Source organism: Myotis myotis, unplaced genomic scaffold, assembly GCF_014108235.1.
Source record: "Myotis myotis isolate mMyoMyo1 unplaced genomic scaffold, mMyoMyo1.p scaffold_m19_p_11, whole genome shotgun sequence".
NCBI lineage: Eukaryota > Metazoa > Chordata > Mammalia > Chiroptera > Vespertilionidae > Myotis > Myotis myotis.
The window spans coordinates 58,955,606-58,982,630 of NW_023416315.1; the positions used below are offsets into that span (position 1 = coordinate 58,955,606).

The 27,025-nt window shown below is 40.9% G+C and overlaps 1 protein-coding gene across 1 annotated transcript in view; it reads right to left on the reverse strand.

The window, feature by feature from the left end:
• EXOC4 (exocyst complex component 4) overlaps positions 1-27,025 on the reverse strand; it is a 758,369-nt gene that overhangs the window by 118,843 nt on the left and 612,501 nt on the right. The window contains exon 13 of the mRNA XM_036328650.1: positions 16,991-17,146. Within this exon, the coding sequence (XP_036184543.1) occupies positions 16,991-17,146 (156 nt within the window). The remainder of the gene's footprint in view (positions 1-16,990; positions 17,147-27,025) is intronic.

The following is a 27,025-nucleotide window of genomic DNA, read 5'->3' on the forward strand; positions in this document are numbered from 1 at the left end:
TGGAAAAACACCATGTTAAAGCCTGCCCGGCTTTGTGAATGTGTTCCTTAATTGGACCTTCCACAGATGGCGAACATTTATCAGGCGCTTCATGGAGAAATTGGAGCCCAGAGGAAGATGTGTTCATCGGCTCACCGTGGCAAAGGTGGGAGCAGAGCTACATCTCTCACGAGCTGCAGGGGCTTTAGTGTTTCCCTCTGCCCAGGGGTTCAAATAGCCCCCACCCCAACCCAAGACTTTGTCATGGAAGTGTACTTTCCTAAGCACTCACCTGTCATGAGGTGCTAGAGCAGGGAGGACATACTCAGATCTGTCAAATCTCAGCATAGAGCCCTTAATGACAGCAGGCACTTTCCTACTTTTTAAGACCAGAGAGTTTGATTGACAGGCAACGGCCTAGCAATAAAGTAAATAAAAGCCTCCTATGGGGAAATAATACTTCTTCTAGTTCCCTGACATGTTTACTGTATAATCCAAAAATGATTTAAGAATTTATGTGGGACACAAAGAGGGAGGACACAACACTCTTAAGCGCAACGTGGGAGAACTCTGGAGGGAAAGAGAAGGAGGCGTGGATGAGTAAGCCCAAGGGCTGGCTGGCGAGAAGGGCGACTGATGGGTACCCCCTCCACTAAGGAGAGCATGTTGCTTCCAGTGGGTCACAAGTCATCCCTGAGCCGTTTGTCAACTTGACTGGTGGGTGGGTGTAACAATGACGAGGAGCCCTCTCATTTTAAATTAATTTCTTAATTTTAAATTAATTTTAAATTAATTTTTACATGGAGGGTCAATGGGGATAGCTATGCATTAAGTCTGTTCTTAAGTCACAGGGTGTGTCACATACACTTGGCTCAGAAAACATGCCTGGAGAGCTTTTAAGAGAAAGGAACCCTGAGAGATGTAAGAGCATTTTTCCTAAAAGGAAAACAATGACAATTTCCAGTTCTTCCACTATTTCAGGCATGTTCCCAGGTCATGCTCCAGCAGGTGGGTGCTAGTAATGGCAGCAGCACATTGTTAAACACACAGAGCAGAGAAAATGGGATTGCTTACTGCAATCATGTCTTAGAAATGCTGGAATCCCTTGTGGTTTGAAACTTCCTGGAGTAGCTGCTTACCCTCAACTCTTCCTTCCTGATCCTTAATCTGAACATGTCATAGAAAGGAAAACATTTCGGTAGGCGAATGAACATATTTGTAATCAAACTGATCACTTCAAACATTTAAATCATTTTAATGTAACAGCACAAAGACTGACTAACCACCAAGTGTTCATATTATTATTAGAGAGATAAGACCTTATTATTATGAGATCTAATATTATTACTAGAGGACTGCATTATCCAATGCAAATACTTGTGGTTCATTTACCACCATTATTCCTTTTCACCATCAAGCTTTCCTTCCAATTACATCTAAAGCAGTGACTAATTGAGAACCATTAAAGAGATGAGAAGAGAAAGAGTGAGGGGAGGGGAAGGGAGAGGAAAAGCCCCCCCCCCGCCCCCGCTTTTTTTTACAGAAGAATGTCAGCTAATAAATGTTTCAAAGTTCATCAATGGATGATAAAATTACTGGTGGAGAGGCTGTTAGAGAAGTGGACAATCACATAGTCTCAAGATAGCAACTCAGATTAATCATAAAGGGACATAAATGCACCTGTCTACAGGGGAGTCTGACAGTCACCCCCTTAATGCAACAGTCAGTAGCAGCCCAGGCAGACTTGATGGAAGCGGTACAGTGGGAGGCACAGAATGTCACCCATGTAGTGTTCCCAACAGAAATGTGCAACTTGGACATAATCACGAAGAAACTGTGAGATAAACTCACATCTCTACATGGTAACTGGCCTGGCCTCCTCACCAAAGGATTCCATGTTGTGAAAAATAGAGGGAGTTGATGAGACTTTGTGGATTAGGAGACCTAATGAGAATTAGCGAAACTCAGAGCTGTGCAAGTCACATGACAAGAAATTCTTCACATTTTCTCTCTAATTAGAGTTAACATTTTTCTTCCTCTGCAACATAACTTCTGTTCTTTCACCTGTGTTACTAACTACACATCCTATACATTAAACCTATGGCGAACCTATGACACGTGTGTCAGAGGTGACATGCGAACTCATTTTTTTGGTTGATTTTTCTTTGTTAAATGGCATTTAAATATATAAAATAAATATCAAAAATGCATAAGTCTTTGTTTTACTATGGTTGCAAATATCAAAAAATTTCTATATGTGACACGGCACCAGAGTTAAGTTAGGGTTTTTCAAAATGCTGACACACCGAGATCAAATGGTTCGCCATCGCTGCATTAAACAGTCAGCCTTTTTATTTCTGACTGATTTCTAATTGCTAATGTAAAATTACAGCTCAGATTTTAGGTAAACAGTTAAGTATTTGCACTTTGCTATGGGCTGAAATGTATTCTTTCACAATTTTGTATTTGGAGGCCCTACACCCGAAAATGATGGTATTTAGAGATGGGATCTCTGGGAGGTAGTTAATTCAGGAAGGGGGTACCCTTATGATGGGGTATATACTCTTATAAGAAGAGGCAGAGCTCTTTTTCTCTCTGACCTATCAGGACACAGCAAGAAAAACAGGCTTCTGCATGCAAGGAACTGAACAGGCCTGCACCTTGATCTTGGACTTCCCAATCTTTAGGACTGAGAGAAATAAATTCCTGTTGTTTGGACAACTCAGTATACAGTACTTTGTTATGGCAGCCAGAGCAGACTAAACCCTGAAATTCCTTCTACCCACTCCTTTATTTAAGCCCATTACTTGTATATTGAGTAATGCCTGCATTAAGTATTTATTGAACATGTGTGACACACTACACCTGGCATTTGATACCAAAATTCTAGAGCAATAATACAACTTAATACCCTGACCATTAGCCCTATACTTTTGCTATCAATGTTGAATCCTGATTTGATGGAAGAACTTGTTTGCAAAGCCTTTATAGGCACCTTCTGCTCTTAGGACAATGTTTTTCTAGAAAATAACAATCATCAAAGAATTGATCAAATTTTCTCATAAAAACAGCTTTAAAATTGAAGGTTGTGATTCTGAAACATCAAATAAATGATGGTTACAGAAAATATACTATAAATGTAAACATACTAAAACTAGAACCCCAAGAAGCAGCTAAAAATAGTAAAATTATTTTTTTATATGCCTTAATCCATTTATTCTTTTTTTCCCATTGATTTTTTCTTTATTGATTAAGGTATTACATATGTGTCCTTTTCCTCCCATTCCCTCCCCCCCCGCCCCCCGCACTCATGCCCTCACCCCCCTGGTGTCTGTGTCCATTGGTTAGGCTTATATGCATGCATACAAGTCCTTTGGTTGATCTCTCCCCCTTACCCCCACCTTCCCCTACAATCCCTCTGAGGTTTGACGGTCTGATCGATGCTTCTCTGTCTCTGGATCTGTTTTTGTTCATCAGTTTATGTTGTTCATTATATTCCATAAATGAGCAAGATCATGTAATATTTATCTTTTTCTGACTGGCTTATTTCACTTAGCATAAGGCTTTCCAGTTCCATCCATGCTGTTGCAAATGGTAAGAATTCCTTCCTTTTTATAGCAGCATAGTATTTTGTTATGTAGATGTACCACAGTTTTCTAATCCACTCATCTGCCGATGGGCACTTAGGCTGTTTCCAAATCTTAGCTATTGTAAATTGTGCTGCTATGAACATAGGGGTGCATATAGCCTTTCTGATTGGTGTTTCTAGTTTCTTAGGATATATTTCTAGAAGTGGGATCACTATTAAACATTCCCCAAAGTGGAAAGAATGCACTAGGTATACTGACTAAACAAAGGGCTCCAATGTAATCTAAAGCATAAATACACAACATAAAAGCACAACTTTATTAGATATTAAATATGGCCTAATATGCTAGCTAACACAGACACACACACACACACACACACACACACACACACACACACACTCTAAAAACAGCCTATAAGTTGCAGAATCAAAAGCTGTCATTCATAGATAAGGGACAAAGGTGCAGAGGAGTGAGGGACCTGACTAGAGTCACACCGAAAATTAGGGGCAGATGGAGCAGAAACCCGGACTCAGATTCGGGGTTTTCTCCACACTCTACCCCTTTTTTTGGGTGCCGAGTAGATGAGTACACTGATGTATCAGTGGGTAAAGATAGTGAAAATTTCCATGTAAATTGATAAGACGTAACAACAACCAAAGACCTAATTGTGAAGCCATAGATTTTCAGGCCGATGGCACCTGCCCCGAGTTCCAACATAGACACAACTTGGAAGAAGGTTGCATTGAAATGCTCTGTTAGCTTGAATGCAAACACATCTTTCTTCAGCTAAGCCACCAAGCAACGGTGGATTCAAACAATAAAAGGACAAGGTTTGCCCTGTAGGTGCTGAGGCTTCCAGGCCTATGCAGTATTTCTGCCAGAAGCCACTATAAATTATGAATTTATTCAAATAGCAACAGTTTTCTAAGAAGAACATTTCTTAAGCTTCAATACAGAGTATCAATATGTAGGAATAAAATAACCAATAATTGCTTATCATGAATTGAATATATACTTTGGTTTTTCAACTACCAAGAAGGATTACAGGTTTAAAAGTAAAAATTTATATAGCATTGACCTTTCTCGTTGGAGGAGTCTGGTTTATTGACCATTCTGGGTATTTCTCAAATTGCCATACAATTTCCTTTTGAAGAATCTAAATCTAGTCAGAGCATGGACACTAAACAATTGATCTCAAGCAAAGGCAGGAAGCCCAAACTTTGCAACTAAGTGTCAGGTCTTCAAGTAAGCCCTGGGGGAACAGAGAGGGAAGAGAGTGAGGGGGTGCGAGGGGGTCATGGGGACTTGGGAGAAAGACAAAGACAGACATGGGGACCACTGGGGCAAAGTGAGATTCCACACAGAAGGGTAAAGGCTTTGCATAAAATTGGCAGAAAAGTGAAGATGGTTTAAGATTAAGACTTTTTCCCCCAGGGGTAAAACAGTTAGAATGATAGTATATTTGTAGAGAATTGTCTAACTGGCAGTGAACAGTCACTGGGTTTGAGAATGTGTGGAATTTTTTTAAGCAAGTATGAATTTAAAACCTCAGCAGCAATCACTCGTGGCTAAATAACCTATAATGAGCAGTGAGCCCCTGCCCCAGCTCTCCTCATCCTTAGTCCTGTGCCCCCAAAGAAGCACCTACAACTTAAAAAATTGTTTTTAATTCTTCCAGTTGTTATACGCACCTCGTTACATAATCTGTGGAAACAGCTACTTGTTGATATATTCCTTTTAGACATTTTATTCTGACAGGCTGCTCAATGGACTGATGAATTAATTAGCTATGTCCCCCTTTTCCATCCCCAAATTGCCCCCTTCCCCTTCCTAATGTAGTTATATTACAATTTTATTTTTTCACTGGTTTTTAATAATATATGTACACATATCTTTACCTCTAGCAGGAGCACTCACCACACTAAAATGCTGACTTGTCTTACTCCCCCCAAGACTGTGGGCTCCACCCCAGGAGGAAGCGGGGTTTCGGGGAGAAGATGCTGGAAGAGTTGATGTCTGAGCTGAATCCTGAAAGAGGAACTGGGCAGGTACAGGAGGTGGGCGTGGGATGAACAGAGAGCATTCTAGGAAGAGGGATGGGCAGAGCAAAGACACAGCAGTCCGTAGGAAAGGGCACGGTGGCCTGGGGACCTGAAAGCGTTTAACAGGGAAATAAAGACAGTGAAAGGGCAAGTGTCCTCCTGGGCCTGGCAGGGAGTGTGAGCCTGCGGCAGGGGGCAGCCATCAGTGAGGAGATGGACAGGGGAGCAGCATCAGTGAGGAGATGGACAGGGGAGCAACCATCAGTGAGGAGATGGACGGGGAGACAGAAGACAGACGAGGAAGGAGACCCTTCCGTGGCGACTGGACTCGCACTGCTCACCTTGTCTCAGGCACACCTCATCCTGCCCCGGCCCAGGCTAGATGACAGGTGTTTTTCCCTCCACAGTGGCATGGTACGTCACTATCAGCCACACTTTCTGAGGGGCTGAGGGGGATTAAATTAGAGGGATTAATATTCCCCCTTTATTAAGAATGTTATTAAATGTACACCTATGTGAAAAATTAAATAATTGCATGATCTAAAATTAAACAAAAATAAAATGTCTTAAACATTCTATAGTGATGTTTAAATGATACTATTAGATAATTATAATCCTCAGATAACTGTATAGGAGAGATTTTAAGTTCTTTTTTTCATTTACTGCCAATCATACTAGTAAGTCATATCATTTTGATATAATAATAAAGTGCCTAATTTAATCTTCTTGAACATTAATTGATATGTTTGTAGCTGAGTCTCCAGTTAATTACCTGTCTTTTCTGTTTAATCTTGAGATTTAAGTCTGCTTCTCACCCTCCCTTGCTGGGCAATGTCCTCCATCTATCCATGACCTTCATCTTATTTAATTGAGGGAAAAGAGCATTTTAGCAAGGCATTCTATACCCTTGTACTTATTTAATACATTCATGCTTTCTGTCATCTTTCCTTTTAAAATTATATTTGAAAGTGATCTTAAACATGCAGAGATAGTGAAATAAATGCCTCCATTCTAGTAAACATTTTGTCCCAGCAAACGAAAGTGTTTATTTTCCTGTTGCCCTCCCCGCCGGGAATTCTTCCATACAGGAGGCTGGAAGCTGCAGCCTCACCCTTCCCTTCAGAATACAGCCCATAAGGTTCAATACCTCCCTATGTTTTAGGGGGCTGTTCCAGAACAATAGCTATGACTTAGATGTAGGGTATCAGACTTTCTCCGAGTGCGCCCAGGTCTCAAACCACTCCACACCCCTCTGCCCAGCCCCTGGGCAGGTTTTTGTTTGCGGGGGTAGCCTGGCCTTCACAGCCCTACCTGTCAACTGGACAGGATTATGCATACAGGCTATTATCCTCCCCGATACAGACATTATCCCAGGAGAAGAGCCCGTTCCCCTTCCTAGTCTTGATTACATAGCAGGACGCAGTAAAAGGGCTATCCAATTTATTCCCCTACTCTTAGGCCTAGGAGTTTCAGGTGCTGTGGTATCGGGCTCCGCAGGACTAGGAGTAGCTGTACACTCCTATACCAAGCTTTCCAACCAGCTAATTGATGATGTTCAAGCCCTTTCAGGAACTATAAATGACCTCCAAGACCAAATAGACTCTCTAGCCGAAGTCATCCTCCAGAACCGGAGGGGGCTCGACTTACTCACTGCAGAGCAGGGAGGGATCTGCTTAGCCCTACAGGAACGCTGCTGCTTCTATGCCAACAAATCGGGAATCGTCCGAGACAAGATCAAGAAGCTCCAGGAGGATCTAGTCAAGAGGAGGAAAGAACTGTTCGACAACCCTTTATGGAGCAGCATGCCATATATGCCAGGTCCTTTGAAACAGCAAGGATGGACCGGCTCCCGGCATTCAACGGACTCCTCCCCTATCTACTTCCCCTTTTGGGGCCACTACTTGGACTTATACTAATGTTAACTATAGCCCCTGCATTTTTAGGTTGATAGCTAACATGATTCAAGCCAGGACTCAGGACCTTAAGATCCTTGCTCTCCGTGTCCAGTACCAAAATCTCGCTACAGACGAGGAGAGTGAGAGCGAATCAAAGGTTTGATTCCCCCCCATAAGAGGAGTGGGGAATGAGATAGAAATCGCAGGGTGGGGGGCTCAGCCAGGGTGGAAAAGTACTGAACATAGCTTGCAACTTGAATCAGACATAGGGGAAGACCAGACTTGAAAAACAAGTCAAGATAAGGGTGCCGTCTGGGGAATGAAGGAAGTTGAGCAAAGCCTGTCAGGGAGAATAGCCTGAAAAAAACAGCAGAAATTCCGCCTGGCCCTCACCTGGGGGGTGGGCTGTTAGTTCAGTAGCCAAACAATAGGAATAGGACAGATCAGCCAAGGTCGGAGGGGTGACAAAAGGAGGGACTGACCCTCCGCCCTTCGCCCTTCGCCCTGCGATTGCCTGCTGCTGTGTCAGCTACGGCAGGGGCCCAGATTCGAATCTGTAATCAATAAATGTTTGCTTGCTCTAACTAATTATGAGTCGGTGGTCTGTCTCTGGGGAACTCGCTCCGTAACAATCTTTCCTTTTAGAATGATATTTGAAAGTGATCTTAAACATGCAGAGATAGTGAAATAAATGCCTCCATTCTAGTAAACATTTTGTCCCAGCAAACGAAAGTGTTTATTTTCCTGCACCAGAGTTTTCACTTGTTTCTTCAAATATATGTAAAGATTCTCCAACAGCTACAGTTATCTGGAAACCCTTCATGGCTGTTGCTTCTGAGAACCTTTTACATTTCCAAGTGAAATTTTTCTGAAAATTTATACTCTACTTCATTCAGACCATGTTTCCATCCAAATACATCCCTAGGCCCACTAGATTTCTGCTTCATTTACTTGTCTAATGTGGGTTTGGGCTGGATGTAGAAACCAGAGGTATAAAGACCTACCAAAGGCAAAACAAAACAAAAAACTCTGAGGATCGGAAGTCAGGCTGTGAGCTTCTAAAAGGAACATGTTACCAGACATAAAGCTTAGGGAGGCCACTGAAGCCATTTCCTTCCCATTAAGGCAAGCGGCTCACCATTCTTTACATGTTCATTTCATTTGAAGAGTGAGAGATCCTACTTGTATTCAGCTTCCTTGGTTCAGCATTTATTGAGGACCTCTGATGAACGTTGGGGCTCCAAAGAGGAAGGTGAGTGCAAACCTGCTTTCTGCTTTTAGTCTGACTTGTCCCTCAGTCTCTTCCCTACTCAGGACTGCATCACACTATCTGAAACCCACATAATTTTATATCATTTTGATATTTTCTTTCCCTTGGTATTATATTGTTTATCTTTTCAATAATGATTAATTTCTTTTCTTTGACTGGACAAACATAAAGCTCAGATGAAAGCTAAGATAATCAGTTTTAAAGTACCAGCCTCCTCTCCCCCAATAGCTGGATATTCTGTTACCAACCTATTATTGAAAGGGAGAACTCAAAACAATGTAATACATGAAATATAATACAGTGAGTACTAATGATAACACACGCAATCAATAGTAAAGCACCTACCTACATGGTAAAATGTTTGTGACATCAGTAGAAAGTGATTAGCATATCAGCCAAGATGATGATGATGATTAAAAATGAAGGAATAGCCTGGTCGGTGTTGCTCAGTGGTTGAGCATCGACCTATGTATGAACCAGGTGGTCACAGTTCGATTCCCGGGCAAGGCACATGCCTAGGTTGTGGGCTCCATCCCCAGTAGGGGGTGTGCAGGAGGCAGCCAATCAATGATTCTCTCTCATCATTGATGTTTCTCTCTCTCTTTCCCTCTCCTTTCATCTCTGAAATCAAGAAAAAATATATTAAAAAAAAGAAAATGAGGAATAACTCAAATGTGCAAAAATACAAATTCCTGATCCATTTTTAGGCTGGTTGATCAAAGTGTTAGAGGAGGCAGATAGACGGATATGAGCTGGGAGAGGCTGGGAGAGGCAGCTGGGCTGGAGGAAATCAGTGTGAGACGTGACAAACTGAAAACAGACAATGGCAGTGGTAAGTCCCTATGTGAGCAGAGAAGATTCAGAGCCCTCCGGGATGTGGTCTCCCCAGGGGCATAACACCTATAGCTGAAGGAGCCTCATTAAAGAAATAAGGGAAGGGGAGATTACTGAGGGGCACTGCAGTCTAGGGCTATACATATCCCAAACCCCACCCAAGCGGGGCACTGGGTTCAGTCCCAGCCAGCTGAGCTGCCCACTCAGGTCCTCTCTGAGCGCAATGCCTTCCTCACCTGCTTTTGCTGTTATTTGTTGTCTCTTGTTTGAATTTAATCCTACAAGCAAGACAAGAACTGGGGGCGCAGAGTACTGTCTCTGGCCAGAGGTGATCTCCGGCCAGAAATGCCCTTGTCACTGCTGACGACAGTGTGGTAGCTCTGGGAGCCAGACCACCTGGCCTCAACTAGCGGCATGACTTCGTGGCTCTGTGAATTTGGGAAAATCATGTAATTTCTCTGCTCCTCAGTTTCCTCATCTCTTGCATGGGAATAACGGCACCTGAACACCCATAATGCTGCTGCCCAGTGCCAGGTGCGAGCTGACTCTGATCGCTGTAACAGCTGAAATAAATTGTACAGTCTTTCCAGAAACGTAATCAATTATTCATCTTTCCACATGCTAGAGTTCAAGACTAATTTGTAGAATTTACAAAGAAGAGTGGGCAAAAGTAGGTTTACAGTTGTTCATATGGGAAAACAATATAATAATTCATAAATAATAATACAAGAATAAACTCTGTGTTTTGCGTACTCACAGCTGTATTTTTTCACTTTTATCACCAGAAAGCTCTGGCCCTGGTTCTGCCAATTACATCTGTCCACTTAAGGATTTTCAACCCTGGCTCTAGAGAAATGATTCTTATTCTTTGATATTCTGGGGCCCTGAGTGAAATGGTGCTAAAAGACTTTTAGGACAGTCTTTCTAATACACATGTTCCCCCCACCCCAACTCCTAGACAACCCTTAATCTTCCCCTTTACTTCCCTCAACACCTTACCCCTTCTGTTAATTACATCTCCAGAAAGTAGGGCTGCTTTTATCAGTGGATATTTATTGATCTCAAAAGGATAATATATTCATATATATATGACAGGTGCAAAGACAATGGCTAGAAAGCCTGCTTTCAGCTTGTTGGGAACAAAAGGGTATTTGCTATTTTTCTTTTTTCTATTAAAGCCCTGGCTTGATCTATTCCCCCCACCTCCCCATTCAAAGTTAAGCCCGGAAATAATACATTTTATTTTTTAGTTAAAAAATAAGAATAGAAAAAGGCCTTGTTTAGTAATGAAGGGAACATCACCTTTATTCAATGTGAAGGGCACTGGATTCTATATTCATCCATCTGCTAAATAGCTCTCTGAGCTCTAAGAGCTAATTACAGGAGGAGAGTGTGACTTCTCAGCCTTGTGGCTCACGCCATGCTCTATGGTACTTAATGTGGGAGATAAAGGCTCTGTCAGCGCTACCAAGTTGGAAGGCTCTGTTCTCTACCACTTACCTTTCCTCAACTCCTCAGGATAGAGAACATGGCAGATTAAGAAGAAAGAATCAATCACACCCAAAACAAATAGACCTATCATATTATTTTTTTTTCCCTTAAAGCAAATATAATTTGTTTTCAAATCATGTCTAATTGCAAAAATGTAGACAGAGCTCTCAGACATAAGGTCCAGCACAATAAGCCAGATACTATAATTCAATTTATATGAAATTTGAGGACAGTGAAAACTAAACTCGGTGATAAATGCCAGAACAGTGGGCACCTTCAGGCCAGGCCTCTGGGGCCATGGAAAAGCTCAATATTTTGATCTGGGAGGTGGTTACATGGTGTGATCACACATAATAATTCATTGAGTTATACACTTCACTTCATGTATAACTAACCAAAAATTTATAAGAGTATAATTTGTTCTCCCTTTAAATCTAAGCTGGAAAGTGATATAATTAAGTGGGCAAGACAAGAGTAAAGAAAGCTGGAACTCACTGCTAACCCTCCTAAACCGGAAGCGGGAGGTGGCACACGAAGGTTAGACCTTCGGATCAGCGCACTCTTTCCTGGGAAGGGCTGGAAACTCCTCCCCAGGTCCAAGCTGCTGAAGAGACCTCATGAAGCTGACAAACATCTCCTTGCAAGCACAACATGCGATTAAGGTATGATGTTAGAATAAGCCAAGGAATGGCAGAAAAAAGACCTGGTTTGATTTAAAGTAACCTGAAAAGTTGAGGAACACACACTTTATCTTTGAGAAGGTGCTCCTAACACAACCATGAAGGGAGCGAGATGGTTCAAGGGAAGGAGTGGGAATGTGCTTATCCAGACGTCTTAAAGCTCTGGCAGCAGGAAAGCACAGTGGTGAGACTGAGAGAGAGTAGAGCCTGTGGCTGACCTCGTCCTAAGATCAGGTTAGTTATTCTTACGTGGGGCTCCAATCCACCCATGTCTCAGTCACTCTTTACCACTCTTGATAGAAAAACATTATGAGGCTACTCTCTGTTATTATCACCATGTGATTTAAATTACGGATATTACTTAGGAGCATTCTTTCTGTGTAGAGAACAGGCATAGGAAATAAGAATTTAAGTTTTCAATTTACTTCAGATGCTGGGGAAAATATATTCAGCATTTAAAGGTGTTAGAAAAAACACCTCTGTGACTTTGGTATAAACCTAGATTTCTAAATAGAATACAAAATTTCCTATCCATTAAAAAATAATACATTTGACTTATTAAAAATGTTAAAGTCTGTTTATTAAAAGACACCATTAAGAGAGTAAAAATGGGCCTGGCCGGTGTGGCTTAGTGGTTGAGCGTAGAGCCAGGAGGCCACGGTTCGATTCCAGTCAGGGCATATGCAGGGGGCATACAGGATGCAGCTGATCAATGATTCTCTCTCATCATTGATGTTTCTCTCTCTCTCTCCCTCTCCCTTCCTCTCTGAAATTAATACAAATATATTAAAAAAAAAAGAGAGAGAAAGTAAAAATACAACTTATAAAGTGGGAGATGATATCTATCATAAAAAAGTTATATCCAGATATATAAAGAATTCCTACAAACCAGAACAGAAAAGACAACCTAATTTAAAACAAGTAACAAATATGTTGCAAAAAAGGATATTCAAATGGCCAGTAAATACAGAAAAATACATTAAAAGGTGCTCAACTTCCTTAGTCATGAGAGAAATGCATATTAAACTAACATAAAAGACCTCTACAAACCTACTATAAGGCTAAATTTTAACAGATGGAAAATATCAAGTATAGATGAGATATGGAGCAACCAAAACTCTCATCTACTGCTATGCAAACTCTTACCATCACTCTGGAAGGTGGTTTGGAAGTGTTACTAAAATTGAACATATGCATAGCCTATGACCCAGCAATTCTACTCCTATAAATAAACAATAGAAACACTTATAAATGGGGTTACCAAAAGACATAGAATATTCATGGCAGCACTATGCAAAAATAGTTCCAAACTAGAAACTACCCGGGTGCCCATAAGCAATCGAATAAATGAATATACACATATACATACCTACACAAATAATAAAACCGAAAAACTGTGATGCATTCACACAATGGAATACTACATAGACTATAGAGTGATAAAAACTAATACAACATAACATGGATTAATCTCACCAACATAATGTGAAGCAAATGGAGCCAGTCATAAAAGGATACACAACTGCACCATTCCTTTTAGAGAGAATCCAAAAACAGACTGAAGTAATTTGTGTGCCTAGAAGTCAGATAAGGACTATTAGAGAGAGAAGTAGTGACCAGAGGAAACACGAAAAGGATCCTTTTCACTGTCATTCTGTTTCTTGATCTAGGTACTGGTTACACAATAAAAAGGGTGAAAATGTACCAAGCTATGCCTTTGACATATGCACATATGTTATACATATTCAAGAAAAAGTTAACCTTCGGTAATTTAAGCAGATAAATGGAAACTCTAAGAAAGAATCGAAAGGAAATGCTAACAATCAAACATACCATAAACAAATGAAGACTGTCTTCTCTTTGCTGATCAATAGACTGGGCATGACCAAGGAAAGAATCAGTGAGCTTGAATAATTGTCAATAGAAATTTCCAAATATGCAATCCAAAGAGAAAAAAAGAGTGAAAAGACAGTACAGACTATTCAAGAACTGTGAAAAAGTTACAAATGGTGTAATGTATGTGTAATGGAAATGACAGAAGGAGAATAAAAGAAACAATATGCAGAAGAAATATTGCAGCAATAATAACTATGAATTTTCCCAGACCAGTGACATACACCAAACCGCAGACCCAGGAAGCTCAGAGAACACCAGGCATGAAAATTCCAAAATATACACATCCAGGCATAAACTATTCAAATGGCACAAAATTAAAACAAGGAGAAAAACCCTCAAGGAATTCAAAGGAAAAAAATCACCTTACCTATAGAAGAACAAGAAAAAAAATTACAGTGGACCTCTCTTCAAAAATTACGGAAACAAGAAGAGTGAAGTGAAATATTTAAAGTATTAAGAGAAAAGAATCACCATCCAATGAATGCTATACTCAGTGAAATTATTCTTCAAGAGTGACGGAAAGATAAAGTCTGTCTCTGACAGACAAAAATTGAGAGCATTTGCCACCAGGAGACCTGTCTTATAAGAAATGTTAAAAGAACTTCAGGGAAAAGGAAAATGATATAGGTTAGAAACTTGGACGTACATTAAGAAAGGAAGAGCACAAGAGAAGAAAAACCTAAAGGAAAACATACCTGCTATTTCTCTTATTCTTAATTGATCAACAGGTAACAGTTTGTTCAAAATAATAACATTATGTGCAGTGACTGTAGCTTATGGAGAAATGAAGTGAATGAGAGCAGAGAAATAAGGAATGGGAAGAAGGCATTCCCCACGCAGTGGGAATGTGTTATTTGAAAGTGGACTCGGATTAGTTTAAATGTATCTTGAAAACTCTAGGACCACCACTAAAAACAGTAAAAAAATAAGTATAATTTATATGCTAACAAGGAAGAAAAAAAATGGAATCCTACAAAATGCTCAATTAAAATCATAAGGAGAAAAAGCACAATCCATAAAATAAAAAATCAATACATTTGAATTCAATTAAAATTAAAGACTTCTGCTCTACATAAGACATTGTGAAGGGAATTAAAGACAAGGCACAGACTGAGGGAAAATCTCTGCAAAACACATATCAATAAAGGACTGGTATCTAAAATACACAAAGAACTCTTAAAACTCAAAAATAATAAAACACACAACCCAATTAAAAATGGGCAAAAAATCTAAACAGATATCTCAATACGTGTCATTACAAAAATTTAAAAAATGAGATACCACAACACAATTATTAGAATACTAGAGGCTGGGTGCACAAAATTCGTGCACTCGGAGTGGTCCCTCAGCTGGGCCTGCGTCCTTTTGCATTTCCATATTAGCCTTTTATTATAGGATACCAAATTCAAAACACCAAATGCTCTTAAGGATGTGGAGCAAAAGGAACTCTCATTCATTGCTGGTGGAAATGCAAAATGGTACAGCCACTTTGAAGATAGTTTGGCAGTTTTTTGTGAAACTAAACATACTCTTACCATATGATCTAGCATTGCATTCCTTGGTATTTACTCAAATGAATTGAAAATTTACACCCTCACAAAAACCTGCACATGAATGTTTCAATAGGTGAATGGATGAACAAACTATAGCATGTCCATACAATGAAATATTATTCAGAAATTTCAAAACAAAGAGTTATTAAGCTACAAAAAGACATGAAGAAAACTTTAGTGCATATTGCTAAGCAAAATAAGCCAACCTGAAAAGGCTACATACTATATGATTACAAATATATGAATTCTGGAAAAGACAAAATGATGAAGATGGTAAAAAAAAAAAAAAAATCAGTGATTAACCAGGGTTTGGGAAGTGGAAAGCAGGGATGAATAGGAGGAGCAATGGAGAATTTTTAGGGCAGTAAAACTATTATTTTGAATGGTAGATACATTCATTATACATTTTTCAAAACCCATAGAATGTATAACAAAAAGAGTGGACCTTAATGTAAACTATAGACTTTAGTCAATGACAATATATCTATGTTAACAACTGTACCACACTGATGTTAAAAATAGAGAAAATTGGAGGATGAGTGAGGGGATATATGGGAAGTCCATGATTTTCGATAAAATTTTTTATGAACCTAAAATTGTTCCTCCTAAGCTAAAGACTGTTCATAGTTTTCTTATATCAAAGTAACTAGTTAACAGGTTTCTCTGAGATAATTTGAATAATGAGAAAGAAAAATATAGATAGGAAGGCTTTAGGTTAAATTACTGGTGAATTTTGAGTATCATGATTTGAGAAAGTTTTAAATGGCCCTTTAGCATATTTTCATAATAAAATGATGGTAAAATATGGCACTACAGAATATGAATGTGGTTAATGTTGTGAGCTATAAAGACCTATTTATCTATAGTTTTGAACTGCATTCTGAGAAAGAGAAGAGGTCACGGCAGTCTTATGATAACATGAAAGTAAGGTACTGGCCATTCCTTCTTTTATTCCTTTTTTGGTCTTTGCTTCTTTAAAGTGCTTTTATTTTATTTTTATTTGAACTATTTCTTTATTCACCTGGATAGGCAAAAGACAATAGGAATAAAATTAATTTTCATGTGACAACGTATTACTTTCCCCTCTACTTTACAAACGAGGTGGGATGTTTCGCTGTGGCAAAGCCCGCCTGTGAAATGAGTAGCTTCATCAAATTAGGCCCTAAGTAAAAAATTTAAATTGAACTTAGGTAAACACTGAGTGATAAAGTTGAAGGAGAGACATTACTTTTGTCAAAATAATCAGAAAGCAATCAGAGAAAATACAATGTATATAAACAGACGTGGGGAGCACATTTGTATTTCCAGAAAGTTTAACTAACGGTACTCTGAGGTGGAAGAACATGCTAAGAACAACTGTAATATGTGCTGTATGGGCAGGAACTTTTCTTATCAACTGTCCATCATATTTCCAGGTGTGGTGCTTAATAAGGTGAATACAGCTTTGCTGAATAAGTGAATGAATACATACACTATTTGTCCCCTAAGAGGGGAGAAGGACCTACAAATTGAAATATATTTTAACTCGATTTAGTAATGCTCCAAATTTGACTCATGTCACTCACTGCCTTCTAATGTTTTGAGCACAAGGCATAGTTGCATGGGAAGTGAGGTGTAGTAGGATGAAAACAGACTTGACTAAGTTTGGTTAATTGCTACTTGATATTTAAAATTGGCCAAAATTTCACACAAGAAAGAATTAGCTAAACAGATATTTTTCCTCCTCATGCTCAGTACAACTTAGAAAATAGACCTTTTACCTTATGAAATCTTCTTCATCTTCTCTCTTTGGCCTCAGCTGTTTGGGCTGAGCCATATTGATCCAGTTGGGTAGAGATTTCAAGAGTCTGCTGATATCATCATCTTTTGCCCAAGATGCACTGATGACAAGTTTTTCTTCCGACTGGACGATGCCCCTAAACACAAGGCAGAAAAGGGACACGTCAGCACATTGCTTCATACCTGGCTGGCACTTGTCATCGACCTCTGCTACACAGAAAAGATGCCTCACCCCTCTCTCTTACTAACATAATCCACTACCTGGGTTGGGGGCAGTGACACCATTAATACTTCTCACCCTAAGCGAAAGTTTTCTAACAGTAGTATAGTTAGTGGTACAAAAACATACTCTCAAATTACTCACAGTTACCTTCAATCCCCGTTTCTCCCCTATATTCTTGCATAATTTCTGAAATATTTATGGATTAATCCCACAGCCTAACTTTTACACTTTTTATACTTGGGGGACTGGGTGCAATCTTAAGGAGTGGCATCACCTCACATTTATGGTATGCCATGCCAGATGGACCCGCCATGCTCTTAGGCATTCTTCTTACCTGTCTCTGATCGACTTCCTCTCCCATTTCCCTCAATGACTATTTTTTAAGCCTGTACTCTTTATCTCCTCATTGCTTCCTCTCCCCGCCCCAGTCTTCCTATGTGACAGAGGAGGGGACCTAAGTACATAATTTCAAACACTCCACCTCTGACCCCCTACAGAAGTACATGCAAATCTGTTTCATTCTCATTCACCCCCAGTAATCTCTCTACCTAGGCTTTTGAGGATCATTTCCACCCCCACCCACCCCCCCACACACAATTATCCCCTCCTTTTCCTTATATCTAGTTGCTTCTTAACCATGGTTTAGCTTTCTGTGGTTTCAGTTACCCAGGGTCAACAGTGTTCTGAAAATATTAAAAGAAAAATTCCAGAAATAATTGATAAGTTCTGAGAAAGGTAATGAAATCCTGTTGGACCCCACCCAGGATGTGACTCCACCCTCTGTCCTGCGTCTCCATACCTTACACCCCCCACCCATTAGTCACTTAGCAGCCATTTTATTATCAGATTAACGGCCATGGCATCACAGTGCCTCTGTTCAAGGAACACTTATTTTACTTAATAAGGGCCCGAAGCACAGAAGTGATGTTGGCAATTCAGACATGCCAAAGACAAGCCATAAAGTACTCCCTTGAAGTGAAAAGGAAGTTCTCAATTTAGGAAGAAAAAAACTGCATGCCGAGGTTGCTAAGATTTCTGGTAAGAAGGAAGGTTCTACCCATAAAATTGTGAAGAAAAATTCATGCCAGTTTTGCTGTCTTGCCTGAAACTGCAAAAGACACGGCCACAACAGTATATAATAAATACTCAGTTAAGACTGAAAAGACATCAAATGTGTTAGTGGGAGAAATGAATGGAAAAAGTGTCCTGACTGAGAGCCATCAGCCAGGGTCCCTGAATCCATGACCCCGAGCCATTTACTAAAAGTGAGGATGGTTCCACAGATGCAGGAAGAGGTCTGGACTGAAAATACAAAAAGTACTGAGAGTATCACCACATTGTTCTATTGTATGATTACTTATTGTTAATCTCTTACTGTGCCTAATTAATAAATTAAACTTTATCATAGGTATGCATATATAGGAAAAAACAGTACATACTGGGTTCAGCACTATATCCACTTTCAGAAATCTACTGGGGATCTTGAAACGTATCTCCCACAGATAAGAGGAGACTACTATCTATAATAATAAAAGAGTAATATGCTAATTAGACCGGACATCCTTCTGGACGTCCTTCCTGACGAAGCTGGGGCTGTGAGGGAAGTGAGGGAAGCAGGTGCCAGAAGCTGGGGGAAGAAAGGCCTACTTTTTTTTTTTTAAATAAATCTTTATTGTTCAGATTATTACAGATGTTCCTCTTTTTTCCCTCCAAAGCTCTCCTCCACTAGGTTCCCACCCCACCCCTTACCCTCTGCCACTGTCCTCATCCATAGGTGTTAAGATTTTTGTCCAATCTCTTCCTGCACTCCTCACACCCTCTTCCCCCCAAGAATTGTCAGTCCACTCCCTTTTTATGCCCCTGCTTCTATTATATTCACCAGTTTATTCTGTTCATCAGATTTTTTTATTGACTTAATTTTAGATTCACTTGTTCATATGTATTTGTTGTCACTTTGTTGTTCATAATTTTTATCTTTACCTTTTTCTTCTTCTTCCTCTTCTTAAAGAATACCCTTCAGCATTTCACATAATCCTGGTTTGGTGGTGATGAACTTCTTTAGCTTTTTCTTGTCTGTGAAGCTCTTTATCTGACCTTCAATTCTACATGATAGCTTTGCTGGGTAGAGTAATCTTGGTTGTAGGTTCTTGATATTCATCACTTTGAATATTTCTTGCCACTCCCTTCTGGCCTGCATGGTTTCTGTTGAGAAATCAGCTGACAGTCGTATGGGTACTCCCTTGTAGGTAACTAACTGTTTTTCTCTTGCTGCTTTTAAGATTCTCTCTTTTTCTTTTGCCCTTGGCATTTTAATTATGATGTGTCTTGGTGTGGTCCTCTTTGGATTCCTTTTGTTTGGGGTTCTCTTTGCTTCCTGGACTTGTAAGTCTATTTCTTTCATCAGGTAGGGGAAGTTTTCTGTCATTATTTCTTCTAATAGGTTTCCAATATCTTGCTCTCTCTCTCTTCGTCTGGCATCCCCATAATTTGAATGTTGGTACATTTGAAGTTGTCCCAAAGACTCCTTACACTATCTTTATATTTTTGGACCCTTTTTTCTTTTTGCTTTTCTGGATGGGTGTTTTTTGCTTCCTCGTATTTCAAATCATTGACTTGATTCTTGGGATCCTCTAGTCTGCTGTTGGATCTCTGTATATTATTCTTTATTTCAGTCAGTGTATGCTTAATTTTTGACTGGTCCCTTTTCAATTTTTTGGCATTCTCATTAAGATCCTTAAAGGTCTTACTAAGTTCCTCAGCGGTCTCACTAAGTTTCTCGGAGGTTTGTAGAAGATTCTTGAGTAACCTTATAACTGTGGTTTTGAACTCTATATCCAGTAGTTTGCTTTCATCCATTTCTTTCATTTGTGACATGTTTCTTTGTCTCCGCATTTTGGCTGCTTCCCTGTATTGATAGAGTGGCTTTGTGTGGTTGTGGGCTGGGTGCACAGTCTTGTAGTTAAGCTTTGATTGCTGTTGGTATCCCTGGGAGGAAATGACCTCCAGGGCAATTTACTGTGAAGACCCGCTTGTCTATACTGAAAGAACTGCTGTGCTGGAGACACCCTTATGGGGCAGGACTTGCTTCAGTGGGGCTTTGGTGCTCACTGAGTCTGCCTCTTGAGTGTGTCACTTATGGATGTGAGGAGTTGAAATCTGGTATCTGACCACTGACTGGCTCCTGGATCTCCAAGGAGGTGCAAAGTCAGTCACTGCATGAGTCCACCCAGCAGGAGCTACAGTGAGATCTGCAGATTTCTCCTCTTCGTTTGGGGTTTGGAAGTTTTGGAGCTCTCTGACCCAGCTGCAGTTTGTTAGGTTAGGCTGCAAAAGGACAAGTGATTCATATGCAAAAGCCGCTGCGCACAGCTTGGGTGGGGTTGTAAATTGGGTGGGGCGGGGTCTCAGGGAATCACCAAGGTGGAGCAAACAGCGATGGCTGTCAGTCAGCCGTTTCTGCATCTCCGCGTCCCTGAGTCCCGCACCCCCACAGTAACAATGATCCCTGTGAGCAGCTCTGCAAGAAAGCCATCCTCGCTTTCCGACCCAATGCCAGACAATCCAGTTTCTCCCTGTAGGAGTCTGGGTCCCCAGAGTCTCGCCGGAAACAAGTTCAGAGCAGTCGGGAGCTTGTATCTCCCTTCCAACTGAAAAAAAACAGTGCACCCAGTTGCCAGCCCGTTTCGCTCACCTCTGTACCTCTGCTCTTGGTGCCTCCGCACCTCCTACCCAGTCTCAATGTGCTTTTTTCTTTCCTTTTAGTTGTAGAACTTCCACTCAGCCAGCTTTCCCATGGTTCTGGATGATAGCCGTTTTGTCTTTTAGTTATAGTTTTGGTGTGGCTGTGGGGGGCAGCATGTACAGGTGTATACTTTATGCTGCCATCTTGGTTCTCCCCAGGAAGGCCTACTCTTGCACTAATTTTGTGTATTGGGCCTTTAGTATCTATATATTCCCCAACCCTCTATGTTATTATTATTAATTCTCACCTGAGGAAATGTTTATAGATTTGTGAGAGAGGGAGGGTAGGAAAGAGAGAGAGAAAGAAAGAGAGGGAGACAGAGTGAGAAAGAGAGAGAGAGAGAGAAGCATCAATCGGTTGACTCCTGTATGCGCCCGAACTGGGGTTTGAACCCTGAACCAAGATATGTGCACTGACTCGGAATTGAACCTGCATTAAACCCAAAACCTTTTAGTGTGTGGGATGTCGCTCCAGCCGAGCCACTCAGCCAGGCCCTCTAGGTTATTTTTTCAAAGGTGAGTGAATGAATGAATGAATGAATCTCTTCGGTGATCCAGCCTTTCTCTCCAGTGAAGCTCCTCTCCCTCCTACACAGATACTCATCACTTGAGTGAGCTTCACTTTATCCCCTCCTTTTTTTTAATTCATGAACTCTCTAGGATGTGCTCTTTTATTTAACCCATTCATTGTTGTGGATAATTTTTCAATGAACATATTTTTCATTTCCATATTTTCTATTTAGCTCTTTCATAAATCCACTCAAAATGCCCTGTTTTTGTATTATGGATTCTCTTCCTCTGTCTCTTTAAATATTTAAAAGCAGCAATTTTAAAGCTCCTTTCACATGGCGCTATATTGTGTATGTCTCTGGATGTCAAATGTTCTGTTTGGTGCATTTTCCTCTCCTTCTCATGTGCTCTGCTAGTTTGTTCTGCAAGCTCTGCCTCAGTGGCACTTGCCTCCTGCAAGAATCCCACATGTGCCCTGAGTTTTGGAGATGTTACTATTAGGTGGTTTGCATTTGTCTCTTCTGGATCCTATGGGTTTCACTAGTTCAAAATAATTTTTTAAGGTTTTTTTTTTTATTATTTACTTTATAAGTTTCTCTCCCCACATGAATAGTGCAATTTGCATGTGTCACAGAAATGGAATTCTGATTTCTTTTCATGGTTCCTTTTATGAATGAATGTCCCTCTATAACTTCTGCACAGATAAAACTGCCTGGCGTGCAGGTGTTAAAATGTCAGCCCCTTTTGGTTCTTGATCTCTGATATGACCTGAAGTAAATTTAACATCTTGGAATCCTAACACTAACGTGACAGTGTTAGGAGGTGGGGCCTTAGATAAGTGATTGGGTCACAAGGGAGGTGCCCTCGTGAGTGGGATTAGTGCCCTCCTAAAAAATCCCAGACCATTCCATCATTTGAGGATGCAGTGAGAAGCCTGTGACTGGAAGAGGATCCTCACAGTACTATGATCTTGGACTTCCTGCATCCAGAACTGTGAGAAATAAATTTCTGTAGTTTATAAGCCACCCAGTCTGTGGTATTTTGTTATAGCAGTTCTAAGAGACTCAGACAACCTCACTCCGTGGTCCTGATGCCTTCAGGGGCCACTCAACTGCAACATTTGCTGGTTGCTTTGGCTTTTTGTTTCTCTTTCATTTGAGGCATCTGGAGAATTTCTTCTTCCTTTGAATGTGGATACATATTAGAAAAAAAATTGTAAGGTACATATTTTTATCTGGACTTTCTATGAGCTGGCAGTAGGAAAAGAGCTTCCTAAATCTATCTACACCACACTTTTGGCTGAAGTCAAAATTCTGTCTTAAATCAACTACTGCCCTGTCTTCTAAGTCTCAGACCTGTATATCCAAAGGCTTACAGGAAAACTTCACTTGTAAGTTCTACCAGCATTTCAAATAAATATTATCCACCTCTTTCTCTCCCACTAAACATCTAATATACCTGTTCTTGTCAACAGTTCATCCATCCATCCTGCCATCCATAGTTCCACACCCTGCCAGTCCACCTCCTTAGAATCTTATGAATCTGCCATTTCCTGACCAGGTTCGGTCATAACTGATGTTTAGACCTTCATCATTTCTCACTGGCACTTGGAAGTGACCTTGTAATTGGGTGTCTTGCCTGGAGCTTCAAGACCATCAGTTCAACTTACAGCACTAGTCGCAAGAGTCATTTCTCTAAAATTGTTCAAATACAATCATCTTATCCTCCTTAGAATTCTTCATTGACTCCTAATTCTAAGATCAAGTCACACTTAGCAAGCCATGAACACCTACCTTTTCAGCTTCATCTCCTGCTACTATTCCCTGCTCTGTCCCTGTTCACTACCCCAGACAAACCCTGGCCCAACCTGTGCTGGCTGAATACCCTACCCATGACGAGTATTGGAAAGTTTTTTTGAATACGATATACTATTTCCTGCTTCTGTGTATTATCTCTGCCCAGAGAGCTTCTCTTCATCTTCCTTACTTGCCTCTGCTGATCAGGATTACCTTGGCTCTTCCCTTAGGACAGCTGAGTCCTCTCCTTTGAGCCTCATCACCCTTATACCAGAGGCTTTCTATGGTGACTGCACATTGGGATCATCTGGGCCACACCCAAGACCAAGTAAATGAGACTCTCAGAGGACGGGACCTAGGCATCAGAATTTGTAAAGATTTCCCAGGTGATTCCGATGTAAAGTCAAGGGTGAGCACCACTCCCTTACACAGAACCTCCACTCTCACTGGTCCTATTACACTTCTTCACAATTTGTGATCCCATACCAAATGGTGAGTTCTCTGAGGATAGAGTTGATTTCTTACTAGATTTTGTGCCTGTGGCACTTAGCACAATACCTGGTATTGGGAAAGTGTATAAGAACTGAACTGGAGATAAAAATAGCCCTCTTCAGTTTTAGGAGTCTAGATAACACATTAAACTAAAACCAATTTCATGGTTTTCCTTTCGCCCTTCTCTGCACTAAATGACTCAGGTGAGCTATCAAGCCACTGGCATTTGACCAAATCACAGATGGCTCTGCCTGGCTCTCACCATACCTCCCTGAATTCAATACAAATCAGACTAATGAATACAGGTGTACCGCCCTCCCGCAAAAAAAATCCAACATAAAACAATCCTGACTCAAAAAACAGAAGAGCCAATGAGTGATTGTTGACAAGCCTTCCCTTCTACCACTTATTTTCACGGGGCCGCTACTGGAGAGCCTCCTCCGAGTCTCACTTTCTCTGTGAAGAATTTGTTGATTGTGTCAGCAGCCTTCAGTCATCTCTCCCTTTGGAAAGCAATAGAACAAAAAACCCTCCTTTTATACTTACCCCCTACAACTTCACCAGTAGAACTTTGCTCCATAAGACGGGCTAGGCAAACAATGGCCTGTCAGTCAAATCTGCCCCATCAACTGACTTTGTATATCCTGTAAGCTATAAATGGTGTTGATATTCTAAAATTTTTTTTTAAAAAAATCAAAAGAAGAAAATTACATAAAATTTAAATTTCAGTGTCTATATCTAGAAAGAACTTTGGTTGGGTGGCTCACTTCCTCTTAAACCCACACTAGAGGTCAAATTCTGTTGCACAGAATTAGAAGCCCAAACCTAACTCAGTTTTCCAGCCTCTAAATCTTTGAGCCCATCTTTTCTGGCCCACTTCAGCCCTGGGAGTCAGTAAACTGTTTGGGTCTATAGGTGTGACATGGTATTGTATATTTTGGGGACTTGGAATTTTTTACTTTATCACTAGCTGGAATGAAAAAATTAGCTTAGTGGGAACTATGTTAAAGGCACTCACATTATTTACTTACGTATTTTTTGGAAGACTTTGGAAGAATTCAATAATTCAAGTACTTTATTGCTGCCTTCAGTAATATTCATTGATCCTGTCTTATTAAAAAATGTAATCCAAATTAACTAACATGCTCCCTATATAGTGCCCTCCACAATATATTATTAATTCATACTGGAATGAACATCAATTTCAAATGCAATTCCCAATATTCCAATTTAAAATACTGGCATTGATTAGCAACATACAATTACCCTAAAGGAAATTTTTCATTCAAATGGCAAGTTTCCATCTTGACCAATTGCATTTACTGGTTTATAATTTTGTGCTAAACTAGATTGTGTGGGCTACAAAATTCCGGGACATATCCAAATAGCCTCAAAAAAGTAGAGCTAAATCTCTAACAATTATTCCACAAGAAGAGTAGGGTTAATTACCACTACCAGAACCATAATCTACTAATTAATTCACAGCTCAATGGGCCACAGACAGAGCCATCTGTGTAACTATTTGTACCTCCTCCCAGGAGGAAGAGGAAAATAGGCATACCTCTTGGAACAGGTGATAAGGCTGCCATGAGAGGGTCCACCCTCCAGACACAGCCGAGTAAATTTCATTCGGAAAACATCTGTTGGTGCCGACTGGCTGATGCGCATTGCTTCCTCTCTGGAACAGTTGGGACGTGCAAGTGTGTGCCTGGTCCCCGGACACAGCTGGGGTGCCGAGTCTTTCATTAGGTAAACAACCAGGGGCAGGTGGGGCTAATTGGATTCAACTGTTTCCAGGGCATGATGTTTACTTTCAGACACTTCAAAAAGTAGGAGCCAAGCTAGACAAATGAACCCTGGGCAAAGTTGGTCCAAATGAAGCTGCTGTTGCGGATTTTCGAGTGTGAATGATGACCTGCAGCAGGCTCAATGCAGCGCAATGTCCAGCAACACAGTCGTAATGACAACGAGAGAGAAACAAAATAAGAGCCGGCACTATGCTGCTGATTAAAACAAAACAGGACAAAATAAACGCAAATTCAAAACCAAAATATCCCTTACGGTAAGACGGAGCAGAATAAACAGGAAAAGAGCAGAGAAACATCAAGTTATCTTTTATATCACGCTCAATGCTCATCGGAGAGCCTTATGGTGGTATGTGTTTCTACTCAATAATCCCAACTTAGGTAACGTCTGATAACTCTGGAGATGGCTCCTGGAAAACAGAGGCAAACTGGAAGGCACCTGGCATGGAGCTGGTGGCAGGTTTCCCTGGCATGTGCCCTCATCTCTTTTGAAGTTCAAAGTTTGTTGGCAAAGGTCACAAGGCAATCAAGCTAAGCTCTTACTCCTGCAGGACCTGGCCTGTGGCTACACAGAAAACCCGAAGGACTTCACGAGCCATCACAGCCCTGGTGTCTAGTCTCTGCTACAGCACGATGAGGCCACCACCTTCTTCACACACCACAGGGAGGAGGTCATCTTTCTCAGCAAACCTATGATGCCCTCCTTTACTGAATATGGGAAGTTTTCAAAGCTCCCTTTTCTTCACCTTCCTACCCAACCACACTGCCAACCCCAGGCATTTGGATTTCCTGACCTTCTCCCCAGCCATCACGATGGACATGCTACCCCACTGCCTGCTCATCCTACTCCGTCTGCCAGGAATTTCCTCATTCATTCAACAAGCAGACTGAGGGCCAACAAGGCGTGCAGGCCCGCGCCACACCTGGGTTCTGCCATCAGCTACTGTTAGCTTTGCGCCCTCGGGCCTCCGTGAAGAAGTGGTAAAAGGCGGGCCCTGAGGATGGACCTTTCCCTAACAGAACCTGGGAACGTGCTGTATCTTCTACCAGTCAAGCCTCTAAGATTAGAAGATGCTTTATGTGTATCCTCCACCAGGCCGGACGCAGTGCAGAAAGGCCAAACAAAATTTTGACGAATGAACAAATGCTAAGTTGGAACAGACAGAAACTTCAAAAAATTGTGACTTTCAATTTTTAAAAAATGACTATTTTGAGACACAAGCTGCGGGCTGTGCCTCAGGACAACGGGCAGCAAAGGGGGAGAAGCGCTCAGCTTGGGACAGGTTGACTAATGGACCAGCTGCCTGATGCTAACAGCGCAGAAGACAACTCCCAGATGAGTGTTCCTTAAGCCCCAAGGGGTGTGGCTAATTAAGGGAAAGACTTGGGGGTCCTCATTCCCTTTTAGGAAACCTCTCTTTCTCCAGAGCATGTAGCATGGTATCATTA